A 15,217-nucleotide genomic window follows, 5' to 3' on the forward strand; every position below is an offset into this window, starting at 1 on the left:
GTCTACTGCCAATGTACTCTGATGATTCATATCATGCCGACACTTTTTTGTGTGAGAATGCACTGCCTCTCAGACTTGTAACGCAGTCTGTTCTTTATTGCAATGTCCTTAAGCTCTTTCACTTGTCCAAAGGGATTGTAGTGTGTATAATATTCATTTAGAAGGAAAACTTTACAAGTTCTTGATGGATCTGAGGTATGGTGATTGTAGTTTGATTTAGTTTTATTTATTAGGATGGCATGAACTTAGGATGATTGATAATAAACTAATTATTAATAGAACATGAAGATGAGTTGTTGGCTGGTTTGTTGCTTGGTTTTAAGTTTACGTTAAGAAAATTATTGATTATATAAATTGAGAGTTACATTGCTTTTCCAAGGACACAGCTAAGGCATGCAACCTAGGTAAATTGCCTATGTGGGCATCAGAACTGTATCCCTTTGGATGACCATTTAATCTCACTTGTAAGTCAAAGTAAACTGCAAACAATAAAAATCATAAGCTACCGTAGCATAATAAGCCTGCACATCAGGGTCTGTTTTGTTCTACTGATTCCTCATAACAAACTGCACAGACCCAGATCTGCCAGTACATTATGTGATAAATCTGGGTCTATGCAGTTGGCAGTTGGACTTATAAACGAGTACATATGGCACACATCTTACATTCTACTTAACTACAGAGGCTTCAACATAAAGGTGAGGGCAATGTAGTCGGCCATTGCATGTCTTTTTCTTTGTTTCTTCTGTTGGTTATTCTTATACTTAATCACCAGTCTTGTTTAATGTTTTGTTTTTCTGGCCATCTTGGAGAACTGACATTCTTTGCAGTTGCAGTTTGTCGGTGTTAGTATGGGCTCAAGATGCAAACCCAAACCTACTTGTTAGTATGGGTTCTGTCTTAAAAATTTTTTTTTAGTAGCTTTGAACTTTGTACAAAAGCAGATAATCAGAAACTGCAGACAGCTTTTATTGCCATGTTTACATGGCGTCTTCACCGTACCAAGAAAGGCCGCTGTCCTATTGGGAAAAAAAATGTGAAAATTACGGAAAATTTCTAGTAATAGGGAATTTTAGCAAATTTACTCCTAACATTGTCATAAATGAATAAATAGCCTTGATTTTTCTAAAATAATGATTCCCATCCTCATTCCTAATTTTTATTGAAAAGTTAATAATTATTCAGAATTCATTTTTCCTTAACAAACATTTGTTTTTATATTTTTTTTTCTCAAATCAACACTTTCTGTGCAATATTCCTGTATCTCTCTGAATAACAGATATGCTTACATCATTAATTTAAGGACACATCAGAAGCCTAGGCTTAAATTTTTTCATGTTTGAACATTTAATATGAATGTATTTAGTGAAGACCAGTCTTCAATTTTAACGAACAGGATTTGCTTGTTGTAGGGGAATTGATAGTCCTTGATTGCCTTTTTGAATTAAAACACCTGTAAATGTGTATTGATTTTATGGTATTCTTCACTTTGAATCAAAACACCTGTAAATGTGTATTCATTTTATGGTATTCTTTACTTTGAATTGAAACACCTGTAAATGTGTATTGATTTTATGGTATTCTTCACTTTGAATTGAAACACCTGTAAATGTGTATTGATTTTTTGGTATTCTTCACTTTGAATTAAAACACCTGTAAATGTGGATTGATTTTATGGTATTCTTCACTTTGAATTGAAACACCTGTAAATGTGTATTGATTTTGTGGTATTCTTTACTTTGAATCAAAACACCTGTAAATGTGTACTGATTTTATGGTATTCTTCACTTAGAATCAAAACACCTGTAAATGTGTATTAATTTTATTCTTCACTTTGAATCAAAACACCTGTAAATGTGTATTAATTTTATTCTTCACTTTGGTTAAGAAATATAAAACAGATCAAGAAAGTTTTTTGTTTTTTACTCAGTGGATTCACTATAGCTTGAACATGTTGTTTAAAGATGAAAAACCCACAGTCAAGTAAATTTTGTATGATGCATTCAAATAATAAGTGTTGAAGCAAACCTCCTGCTCCATAATGTACCAATAGATCTGCTTGTGCTGAAATGTTTTCGAGTTGTGTGTATATTAAGGGGGAGGATGGCAACTTTTTTAATCGAAAGAACAATTCCAATTTGAAAATGACTTTTGCAGCCATAGAATTTTAGGATTTTCCAGTATAATGGCTAGTATAAGAAATCATGTCTGTTATTAGAAGAATTAATTTCTGTGAATTTGGAGCCAGTGTTCAGAGTCACCTTGGCAACCCGTTTCATAGAAAAACAACTATCGTATTCATGACCACCGTCTAAATCCCGCGTAGCTAATATTACCTAAAGGACTCTATTCTTTTTCAATTCATGGTGCAGGCATTGATGCATTACTTACGTGTCCAGTATACTCTCCAGAATTATTTTCAAAAATTCAATAAACTACCAGGTTTATCTTTATCTTTTGTTTTAGGAAGTAAAAATTTGGAGCTACGTCAGATTGATAATATATTAATTAATTAATGGTCTCGCAGAAGTAATAAGTTGTATAATCATTAAATAAATTATTTCATCGTGTTCTAACATTTTTATTTTAATGTGAGATTACTGGCATACGATATTAGATTATAATATGACATGATTTAATGCATATTACATGCTCATTTTATGTCGATTCAAATCTTTCATTAGACACTTCACAAAAGTGTTGTACAACATGCATTCTACATTTATAAGATGATGTTTTTAACAAATTTAAGCTCTTAATCCAAATAATGAAACAAAACAGCTGATAAATCATGAGAATTATTGTCTAGTTTAGGTATACAACTAATCTCCTTTCTATTTTTTAGTGTCATTTTAAGATGGTTTTGAAATGTGTTATATATTGACTGGCCACATATATATATATATATATATATATATATATATATATATATATATATATATATATATATATATATATATATATATGTGTGTGTGTGTGTGTGTGTGTGTGTGCGCGCGCATGTGTACTATTTACAGTCTAAATAATTAATAATAATGATTCCATTGAGTATAGTAAAATTTTATCTGTATTAACGAGACATCCATTAGTGTTTGCAAGTGTAAAATATCAGAACCCACCCTGTTCACAGCGTCAGATAAATTATGTCATCATGCAATGCACTGGCTATTACGAGAACAACATCGCATGGAAATCAAAATTTCATAATTATGTCTATTTTATCAAAAACAGATGAATGGTCCAGTCTTAAAATAATGTTTTTCTGCTTGAGACTAGGCCTGTAAGCCTGCTGCACTGAAGGCCTATAGGCCTCTAAGCCTGCTGCACTGATGGCCTGGGCCTGTAAGCCTGCTGCACTGAGGGCCTATAGGCCTGTAAGCCTGTTGCACTGATGGCCTAGGCCTGTAAGCCTGTTGCACTGAGGGCATAGGACTGTAAGCCTGCTGCACTGAGGGCCTAAATCAACCCATTTCTTCTCCAAGACTTATGCTTTGTGTCTCTTCATAAATTGTGATTTCACAGTGTTATAGTGTGTATTGGAAAGAAAATACCTCCATGCTTGTTGACCCTTCTAACCTGGATATGAGCAGCCTTGGTTTTTTCTAATTACCGTATATATTTGTTGTGTATAAGCCCATTTGCTTACAAGTCAAACATATAAGCCACCTCACCCCAATTGAGTACGTAAAACACTAAAATGTTCATGACCTGCACATAAGCCAACCCATAAGTCCAACCATATTGAAAAATATTGTTAGTGGTATGGAATTAAATCAAGAATTTTTCTGTCCATCATAGGAACTACTAAACTGAAACACAAATATTTAATTTATATACAATATTTTTAAGGTAACTTAGTGCAGTTGCATTGAATCAAGGCAGAACCTATTTATTCCTTGCGTTTTCTTACAGTAGTTTTACTTACCAATGAAACTAGATATTACAGTTGGGCAGGTATATTGTACTTGGCTTCTTTTTTCCATCAAGGAAAATAACTATTAAAATGAACCAAGTCATTGTGCCTCTTTGTCCTGCACTTCCTTGAATGTTTAATAATGGCATTGTGGAAGTTATCAACTTTTTTTATTCAGTTCAGCAACTTGTAATCACAACAATTAAAGGAAATTATAGGGGATCTTGATTACATGGGATGAGGCAATTAGGATATGCTATGTGTGGCACTTCCTTCTCCACGTTACTTGTTTATAGACATTACAAAGTACAACTACATGTAGGACTGATGTGCTATCATATTTTCTCTTCTACTTTTTTTATAATTGATTTTAAAAACATGTTATTCAGATTGTACATTATGTTGAATAATAAACATAAGGCTCTGGGGGGAAAGGACTTGTAAGAGGTAGATAATGTTTTGTTGAATTATGAGAATGAGGGTCCATTGGGGAAGGTACATATACTGGTTAGAACTGGATTTCTTGCATAATCAACAAGAAGAATTTTAAAGACAGAAAATGCTGACACTGAAAATATTGCAACAGTCGGATACATTATTACATGTTCTGCAGCCTTATCTTTTTTAGTTTCATTTCTTTTATAAATTTATTTTCTACTTTCAGATTTGCAGTTTCGATTTGGAAGAAGAAATATGCCACATGATTGAGCAGCTTGGAGGTTCTTATAATTTTGTTTGGAGCGGCTTACAAATTTCCACTTTTGGTGCAAGCTAGCTTCAAGTTTGTACTTTGTTAATTTCAAGTGAATTTTCTGTGTTCCATTTTTAACGTAGTCTTCAGGCTACCAACCCAAGTCTTTCATATTCGCTGTAAAGCGGAAATATTATATTTGTTATGGCCATGGTTAATCCTATACTGACTCTTGCAAATGCGAACGTGAAAGATTCACGTTGGTTGACCCTTGAGGTGTGTCGGGAATTCCAGAGAAATAAATGCACACGTTCAGATACAGAATGTAAATTCGCACATCCACCACCACACGTGGAAGTACAGAATGGGAGAGTGACTGCCTGCTTTGATTCCATAAAGGTAAGTGTTTGCATCCAAATGTACATACTTTCTATATCAGCTTTATGCCATGGATGAACTGTTCCCACAAATAGTGCAGATTATACCATTTATGCCTCCTGGAACACAATTTTCAATGTTTTTCTGTAATTTGCATAAGTTTAACAATGTTCCCACTCTAAGGTTGCCCATTTGACCAGGACAGGACTTTTGTCATGCATTTTGTTCATCCCCCAATTCAAGTGAAGTTCAAATATCAAGGTTGCTCGGATCAGCAATTGAGGGGAGGGGTTGGGTCAACTTTAAGTTACAAAACAAGTTATTGTCAGACCAGTTTTAAAGCTTGGCCACAAAAACTTCTAAACTCTTCTGATGACTCTTGTACAAGGCACATTTCTTGCAGTCCCCAACTCTTGTGGCAATAAACTCTGTTGATTTGTTCACAACTCTATTGCTTTGTTCATGACAGATTTCTACTTAAAGGTGTTGGCTATCTAGGTTTCTACTTAACGGTTTTGGCTACAAACCATCAGTTTAAAGATTTAGCGTAACATGTTTTTACCAAGAGTATTATTTCTAGCATCCTGTGGGCTCACAGATTTAAAACTGGCCTACATAACATGTTTTTACCAACAAGAGTGTTATTTTTAATATCCTGCTGATTCATGGATTAATAATGGGCCTTCTGCACCTTCCTGTATATGTTAGGAAATAACCAACGGGGGAGACTGCATACCATAGGATCAGTCTGGGTCACCTACTGTGGTGTGACATGGAGCATAGTACTTTATTCCAGTTGTCCGAATTTTTGTTATAATGAAGCACAATATAATGGGATTGCCCTGTGTTTTGTAAAGCAGTTATGTTGCAGTGGATGGTAAAAGTCCCTTACTCTTCACAATTCCTACATAGTTTGGAAGAGTCCAAGATTTTTTGCCTGTTTATTGCTTCCTGTCTAGACGTGGAGAGGGTAATTAAGTCCATGATGTAACCTCAGAAAGAAACCACAAGTAATAAATTAGTTTTGACATGTCTTAATGTTTATGTTTAATTGATTCCAAATGTTGGAAACAAGCAAATGCAGCAGGGGCTGGTTTTTATGTTTGATTATTCTCTCCCATTCCCATGCCCCATTCCTTGTAAAACAGTGTAAGAAATGGAAGGCCTCTTATGATGCACAGTCTGGTGCAGTGCAGGCATCTTTTTATCATTGCTCATTGATTTTGTTGCTTCAGATTCCTGTGCACTTGATTGAAATCGTGCTTTTCACCCTGATTATTCTAGTTGAGGCACACTGCTCGAAGTCAGCATCGTTCCAGTAGAAAGGTTCATTTGTATCCTGAATAGGCACTCCCTAAAGTGACAATTTGGAGTATACATTTTGTAAATGCTGAGTTTAAATTTCGTAATTTTGAGTAAAGTCTTGAAAACAAGCTTCTACAAAGACTTACTTAAAAACATAATTATTTTATTCTTTGATGTCCCTATAATACAAAAGGCAGTAATGTCTCCAGAGTGAAGTCACATTACGCTGACAGTCATCCTCTAAACCAACAAATCAGAATGCAAAGGTCAGAGGCATTGACAATAATTGATATCAGGTGCTTGTATTTGGTCTTTAATTAGTTATGCAAAACAGTAGTCAGAGCTCAAGGTATACAGTAGTCATGCTGTAGAACAATGAAAGGCTAATTCAGTTGATCGATAATCCCTTGCAAAGTACCAATAAATTTATCTCCAAAAGGAAAACGATGATTGACATTTGCTAAAATTCTGGATTTGTCAGAAAGAATATGAATATCAGGTACTTTTATTAAAATCAAGTACTTTTATGAAAATCAGTTTTTTTATTGTTGATATCTGCAGAAGGATTGGTGGAACATTTCTGAAATAGTAAGGGTTATGCCCTTTTGGGGGCTCATCTGTTAGTTTTGGTTACAAATCTGTGACCTGCATTGTATAAGGACCACTGTTCACTTTTATAGGTTGTGTTGTTGTCTGGGTTTGAGACTTGTGTTAGGAAATTAGTCATGACATTTATCCCATGATTTAGTTGCTCCTGAATGAAAATGGTGCTACTCTAACCATTACAGTAACCACCATGAAAATCTTATTATCATTATTTCTCTTGTGTGGATGGTTTTATCAACATTGGTTTGTACTGAAAGACTTCTTTCAGTGTCTGGTTGTCCTAAATGAAATTGGTGCTGATTTGACAGCCAGTATGGCCACCAAAGCAGCCATCTTGAAAATTTTGTTGTTGCGACTCTGGATTAAATAGTCGTAACAACATTGGACTTTTGCTAGAGGATGGTGCTGATCTAAAATCCATTATGGCTGCTACAGTGGCATCTTGAAAGTCTAGTTATTGCTACTTCTTCTGAATGGATGGTCAAGCTGACGTCCATTGCGTGTCCCACAGTGTTTGATTTGAAAACTATTGTTATTGCTGAAGAATATCAGAATTTTTCAACACTTGACAGTTAAAAGGACGAAGGTCTATCTTCAATTCCACTAAACTTGAAATTACATGCTATATATGTTTGTCATATGATGAACACAGACACTGACTGAAAAGCCAAAAGCTATGTGAACTTGTGTCATTGCCCTACACTTTTAGTGTACTGTAGGCCAGTCATCTTGGTCAAAGTGCAAATGTTTAAATATCATTGCTTGAAAGAAATCCTTGAATTTTGTACATATTTTACAGGAAGTAGAGTAGTTCATTTTTGCAGAAAAGCAATTCAGCTGTAGCTGCAACTTTCTTGAAGCATATTCAGACTGCAACCAAATGTGAATGAAAATACCACATTAACTACTGTCTGTATTTGCTTATAAGTCAAGTCTGGCTGCAAGCTGTACAGACCCAGATCTGCCATTGTTAATATACCAGCAGATCGGGGTATATGCTGTTATGTGCAATAACTGAATCAATAATACAAACAGTGTAGACACTGATCTGCAGGCTTTAAATGTGACTGCAAATCAGGGTTTATATTGTTTACAGTTGGTCTCAACTATGAGGTGTCGCATTTAAAAAAAACATTTACCTAATCCTTTTAGTTGTACATGGTCGAATGACCTCATGAAACTTTAATTAAAAAATCAACATCATTATTCTGCACATGCAGTGTATTGATCTTTTTCTAATCTGGAAGATGTAGTTGCCACTCATTTTCAAACCAAGTCATACCCAACCCCAGCACATGGTTTAATAGCATGGTGATAAAAACCTATTTGCCCTACAATTCCACCTAACCTATATATGTAATGTTACCTCCTGACCTATAATGTAGTTGCCACCTGACATAATATAGTGGCACAGCCTGACCTATAATGTAGTTACCACCTGACCCAAGTCATTCAGAGAAATAACCAATCCAGAAATTAGGCATACCTCAGAATGAGACAAGTACTTTACATACAATGGAACTACATACCTTGAGTTAATCGGGGCCCCAAGTGGCTGAGTGGTCTAAAGCACTGTCCGTTATGGACCACTGCCATCTCACCTCTGTCTGCATGTGTTCGAGTCTCAGATTCAGCCAATGTGGGTATGTGAGAAAGCTTGCCATTAGCTTCTTGTGGGTCGGTGGTTCTTTCGGGGTTTTCCCCGGGTTTTTCCTCCACCATTAATACTGGCTGCCATGTATAGCCTATTGTGTGCTGAAAAATGGCATTAAACCCTACAACAACAACAGCCTTGAGTTATTCAGTGTAAATTACTAGCCTTAGAATTATTGAGTATAAAATACTAGCCACATGCCTTGAATTATTGAGTGTTAATTACTAGCCACATGCCTTGGGTTATTGAGTGTAAAGTACTAGCCACATGCCTTGGGTTACTGAGTGTAAAGTACTAGCCACATGCCTTGGGTTATTGAGTGTTAGGTACTAGTCACATGCCTTGGGTTATTGAGTGTAAGGTAGTAGCCACATGCCTTGGGTTATTGAGTGTAAGGTACTAGCCACATGCCTTGGGTTATTGAGTGTAAGGTACTAGCCACATGCCTTGGGTTATTGAGTGTAAGGTACTAGCCACATGCCTTGGGTTATTGAGTGTAAGGTACTAGCCACATGCCTTGGGTTATTGAGTGTAAGGTACCAGAATAAGACATAGTATCTGTATTTCGCTTAGCAACACAAGTGTACATTGGGTGGTTCACTATATGTGTACTGTAGATAAATATATAAATTATGTAGCATTGTAAATATATAAATTACATAGCATTGTATATTTTCCAGTGTAATTGCCACAACCATGTTTTAAAAACACTTCATCTCCCTGTTTCTGTACACTGAAAAAGTTTTATTGAAATGGTGAGAACTCCCTATTATGTATTATGCAGTTAGAAACTATTAGTTTCACTGTTCAACCAGTTTACTGTGGAACCTACAAAATCTCTGTTACTCATTGAACACCAACTCATTCATTACCTTGTGTAAATATGGCCTACTTTTTAATTTGTAAATAAATAATACAGTTTTTATGTCATCGTTTAATAGTTGTGAATAATCATTTAAGTCAATATTGCAGTACAAGGTACATAACAGTGTTTGTACTAGAGGCAATATCCAAATGAAATTATTTTTCTGTACTGTTAATATAAATGTTGTATGCAGTATCAGCCAAGATAAAGGCCAGAAAATTTAACATTATTACAATAGCAGACACTACTTTTGCTACCATATGTACAATAAGTTGAGTCATGCTGTAAATAAACCCCCAAAAAACTAATTTGCCGTAACAAATGCACCAGCAGATCAGAGTCTGTGCTGTTTTTCTACTGAGTACTCCTAACAAAATGGACAGGCCCATATTTAGGTCTGTGCATTTTACAGTTGGACTTGTCTTTCAAGCAAGTATATATGATATATTACCCAGACATAACACCAAAATCTCAGGTTTTGCAGTTATCTTCAAAAAGCCATTTGCTCTTTATTTTCTTAAGAAATACAGCAGTCCCTTTCCTTTAAGGCCCATCATGATAATACAGTTCCTGTTACATACCAAGTATAGTAATTGATCCCCATTTTTTTAAACATGGTTACTGTTACATGGAAAGTATAGTCACAAATCCCCATTTCATTAAGATCCCCATTTTATTTAACATGGTTAGTGTTATATGGAAAGTCTAGTCACAAATCCCCATTTTATTTAACATGGTTACTGTTACATGGAAAGTATAGTCACAAATCCCCATTTCATTAAGATCCCCATTTTATTTAACATGGTTACTGTTACATGGATATTATAGTCACGAATCCCCATTTCATTAAGTGAAGTAAAATTATATGCATCATGTACCTCATTGTAAGGTGGACTCCGAGGACAGCATTATAAGGACTCCTGGACTCTGAGGACAGCATATAAGGACTCCTGGACTTCGAGGACAGCATTATAATGAGGGACTGTATTGGCTCATCTTGTACATCATCAGTCTAATACATGGGTCATGGATTTGATACCTGCCCAGCCAATCCCATTTTGGTTGCCTTGATGTGTCTTTGGAAGTGGCATTTGGTTCCAATTCCCTTGGCATGATCTAGCCAGTAATGTGTCAGATGCACTGCTAAAATCTACAACAACCAAAATAAGTCAAATTACAAGGGGTCCTATTTGGGACTTTTGAAATAGAATTACTGCTAAAATCTACAACAACCAAAATAAGTCAAATTGCAAGGGGTCCTATTGGGACTCTTGAAATAGAATTACTGCTAAAATCTACAACAACCAAAATAAGTCAAATTACAAGGGGTCCTATTGGGACTTTTGAAATAGAATTACTGCTAAAATCTACAACAACCAAAATAAGTCAAATTACAAGGGGTCCTATTGGGACTTTTGAAATAGAATTACTGCTAAAATCTACAACAACCAAAGTAAGTCAAATTACAAGGGGTCCTATTGGGACTTTTGAAATAGAATTACTGTTTTAACAGAATGCAGGTAGTAGAAACAAACTCAAGAGAAAATGTTCCACAAAGGATGTATCAGATTCATCATGGCTGAGAAGTTAAAATGCTGGACTCGCAATTGAAAAGGCATCCTTGAATCCTACCATCAGATCAGCTGGAATCAGGCTGTGTCCCTTTTCCCAGTAAAATACTCTTGACTTGGTTTTCTTGACCACTAAATAAATCTTTGAGTTACTGGGTCATAAAACACCAAAACCAAGAATGTCAAACTGGGAAAGAGAATAAATGATCTTAACAGTAATCCCTTTTTAAAACTGTCACAATAGACCCTCTTTCTAAGAACACCCATGAGGAGACAGCCACAGTAGTCCCTCACTGTCACTGTAATCCCTCATTATAACACAGTCCATGGCAGCCATAGAGGAGACTGCCACAGTAGTCCCTGCCACAGTAGTCCCTCATCATAACAAAATCCTTGGTTGCCAGAGAGGAGACTATCACAGTAATGCCTTATTATAGCACGGTGCATGAGGAGATTGCCACTGTATTCCCCCATTACAGTCCATAACAGCCATAGAAAGTACTGCTGTAGTAATCCCTCATTATAACACAGTTCATGACAGCCACAATAGTCCCTCACTGTCATTGTAATCCCTCATTATAACACAGTCCATAGCAGCCATAGAGGAGACTGCCACAATAGACCCTCTTTCTAACAACATCCATGAGGAGACAGCCACATTAGTTACTCACTGTCACTGTAATCCCTCATTATAACACAGTCCATGGCAGCCATAGAGGAGACTGCCACACTAGTCCCTCATCATAACAAAATCCTTGGTTGCCAGAAAGGAGGCTATCACAGTAATCCCTTATTATAGCACTGTGCATGAGGAGATTGCCACTGTATTCCCCCATTACAGTCCATAGCAGCCATAGAGAATACTGCTGTAGTAATCCCTCATTATAACACAGTTCATGACAGCCACAATAGTCCCTCACTGTCATTGTAATCCCTCATTATAACACAGTCCATGACAGCCATAGAGGCTGCCACAGTAGTCCCTCATTATAACACAGTTTATGACAGCCATGAAGAAGACAGCCACAATAGTCCCTCACTGTCACTGTAATTCCTCGTTAGAACACAGTCCATGGCAGCCATAGAGGAGACTGCCACACTAGTCCCTCATCATAACAAAATCCTTGGTTGCCAGAGAGGAGACTGTCACAGTAATCCCTTATAGCACTGTCCAAGAGGAGATTGCCTCTATTCTCTCATTACAGTCCATAGCGGCCATAGAGAAGACTGCTATAGCGATCCCTCATTATAACACAGTTCATGACAGTCACAGAGATTGCCACAATAATTCCTCATTATGACACAGTCCATGACAGCTATAGAGGAGACTGCCATGGTAATTCCTCATTATAACACAGTCCATGGCAACCATGTAGGAGACTGCCACACTAAGCCCTTAATATATAACTGTCCATGAGACTGCCACTTTAATTTCTCATGATAACATTGTCCACGAGGAGGCTGCCACGTAGTCCCTCATTATAACACAGGCCATGGCAGCCATAGAGGAGACTGTCGCAGTAGTCTCTCATTATAACACAGTCAATGGCAGCCAAAGAGCACCAAAAAAAAAGCTATGGGGATTTTTTTCATTCCTACAACAGAAGTAGCAGATCACTAGATTATTATCTCTAACTTAAGTAATCATGATGACAAGAGAGTACTCCCTTTGGACATAAGTTTGGTGACATGGGACTTAATTGTGGGAAATGCACAATCTTACGCTCGAGGTTTAATATTGCATCTTTTTCAGACGGGATTTCTTTTTATAAGTTTGATTTTGGAAGAAGTGTCCCATTATTTTAGAGGGAAATGTAGTTATTTGGAATACATTTTGAGAGTGATGGGGAAATTGATTTTTTTTTTTCAGTACACTTGTGAAATCCACTTTCAGGGAATTATTTTCAATCAAATTGGGGACTTTCTATTTCAAAAGATTCAGAAAGTCCCTGTAAAATAATGTTTTTTTTATTTTCTGTCATTGGCACAGCTGAATAAACAAACAATGGTAAGAAATGACAAGCTTGCGTGTGAAAAATGAAAAAGAAAAACATAACAAGATCTAAAAAAGCTTATGTTTCTGAAGTTTATCCACTTCATACTTCCAAATTTACAGCACGTCTTTGACAATATTGATGATGTTAAGATATGGTGGTTTCTAAAACCTAAAAGGAAAATGTTCAGGATATGGTTATGAATTGTCTTTAATGGCCCTCAGGTTTTTCACTGTGGACTTGGTGTTTCCAAATGGCCCTCAGGTTTTCACTGTGGACTTGGTGTTTCCAAATGGCCCTCCTGTTTCTTGCAAAAGAATTTAATGATCTCACATTTTCCTCCTGTTTCATGCTGAGGACTTCAGTGATCTCCCATGGTCCTCCTGTTTCATGCTAAGGACTTCAGTAATTCAAGATAACAAGTTAAGCATTACAAGAAATCGTCATTGTTGCAGTTTTACACATTGGCAGGTTCATTGACTGAATTTACAGGGTCATCACCCTGGAACTTGATCCCAGTTTAGACAGGGGTATCTAATCATGGTTTTAAATCTGTGGTCATTGAGCGAGGTGTTAGAGAATTCAACCAAAGCTTGCTCACAGGAAGTTATTTCTAAAGGATATACAGGGCATGAAGTCTATTTGTAAAGGTTGGGCATGGTACAGGCATTGTATGTTTGTTGGTATGAATAAGTCTATAACTTTATTGTTAAAGTATGATTTATTTCTATTAGTGTTTTGTGAAAATGTGAAATTTACAACACTGTAATATGTAATGACACTGTCTGCTTGATCAATTGTAACAGTTACCTTAATGACCTTGGAATCAGTCAGTCATACAAGTTTGACCTTGATGTACTCTGTGAACAGGTGAAATTTCTTTTAAGTGTTTTTTAAAAAAATAGAGTTGTTAAGTGCAGTTAAAATCAAAATGAACTCCTTGCTCGAATGTGGTTGACCTGTTCAGTAACAATATTTCAGTAACAATGAAAATTCTTGATGAACAAAATAACAGGTCCATATGTTACAGTGCACAGGTGGTGCTGTTCTTCCACAGGCAGTATTACCTAGCTGTAGGTACAGTCATACGGCAGGCACATGTGTACATATCTTGATGGCATTTCTTTTTACTTGCAGAATGTATTGTACTCTGGGATTTCAGTTAATTGTGAACCATCTGCAATTAAAAAAACTTAAGCATATGTGTACAGTATTTTTTATACGACATAATTCATGATGTTATTTTCATTTAGGTTCTCCGTTTCCTATATTTGCAGTCTTGCAAACAAGATTTGTGTTAATGTTATTATATCCATGTCATAATTGTTGTACATGTTATGCAGTTAATAATACCTGATGATATTATGCATGGCAAAGGCATGAACAATAGAATGTATCTAAAGTCACATCGCTACACGCTTCAGGTCTATTCGTCTGGCTTTTTTGTTAATACATTTAATTAAAAATGCTGCTTGCAAACATAGGTGACATGAAGTGCACACAAAAATAGAGGTCTAGATCATTTACCTTCTAAAGCTATTTATACCAACTAATATGCAAATCCATCCAAGCCATCAAGATGCATGATTTTATTGCTCTGTCAAGACAGAAAGTTTCTCAGTGAACAAAATTACTTAAAGTATCGCAGTTGACAAAATTACTTCATTGAGTTGTAAGCAAATCATAAAGATTTAAAGAGTATACTTGTTGTTTATTAAAGTGTGATACGTTGTCATGCAACTTTATGTTTGTTATGATTTAACCTTTCTAAATGACATAACATTGATTCTTTGAAATTAAATTTCATAAACCTATTTAAGATGCTCTATGCAATCCTGGAATGTTCATAAATAACAGTATTTGTTTTAGAAATGAAAAAAGTAGGTCCCAAGTTCTTCTACAAGGTCAAAAGTGGGGTCAGACATGGTTTTAACATGGCAATTAAATAGAAGAAATGGTCTTATCTTGAATTCCTGAAATTCTTTTGCACAGAAGAGCATCAGTTCCATTAAAAGACACTAGCTATATACAGTACTGTTTTCAAGTCACAGCATCAGGATCAGAAAGACATATTCATACATTTTCCTTAATCTGATTAATCCTAGGTGGAAATCTGATGAGTGCCAAGAAGAGGTCATGTTCTGCTGACCTTGTGATTCACCAATCAGATCTCAACTTTCACATTTCTGATAGTGACACATGTTATATGAAACGTATCATTACTACTTGTAAATCTCCCC

The 15,217-nt window shown here is 35.9% G+C and overlaps 1 protein-coding gene across 22 annotated transcripts in view; it reads left to right on the forward strand.

Moving 5' to 3' along the window:
• The window catches only part of LOC149800365 (muscleblind-like protein 1), a 309,043-nt gene that overhangs the window by 87,377 nt on the left and 206,449 nt on the right, over nucleotides 1-15,217 (forward strand). For 21 of the 22 annotated variants that reach the window (XM_089959999.1, XM_089960006.1, XM_089960000.1 and 18 more), the window contains exon 2: nucleotides 4,578-5,003. In XM_089959999.1, coding sequence (XP_089816125.1) covers nucleotides 4,809-5,003 — 195 coding nt within the window. In that variant the 5' untranslated portion in view covers nucleotides 4,578-4,808. Of the gene's footprint in view, nucleotides 1-57; nucleotides 196-4,577; nucleotides 5,004-15,217 lie in introns of those variants that run through there. The other variant, XM_089959993.1, reaches the window with a different exon arrangement.

This window comes from Sinohyriopsis cumingii, chromosome 5 (genome assembly GCF_028554795.1).
Source record: "Sinohyriopsis cumingii isolate HCF-2022 chromosome 5, ASM2855479v2, whole genome shotgun sequence".
NCBI classification, from domain to species: domain Eukaryota; kingdom Metazoa; phylum Mollusca; class Bivalvia; order Unionida; family Unionidae; genus Sinohyriopsis; species Sinohyriopsis cumingii.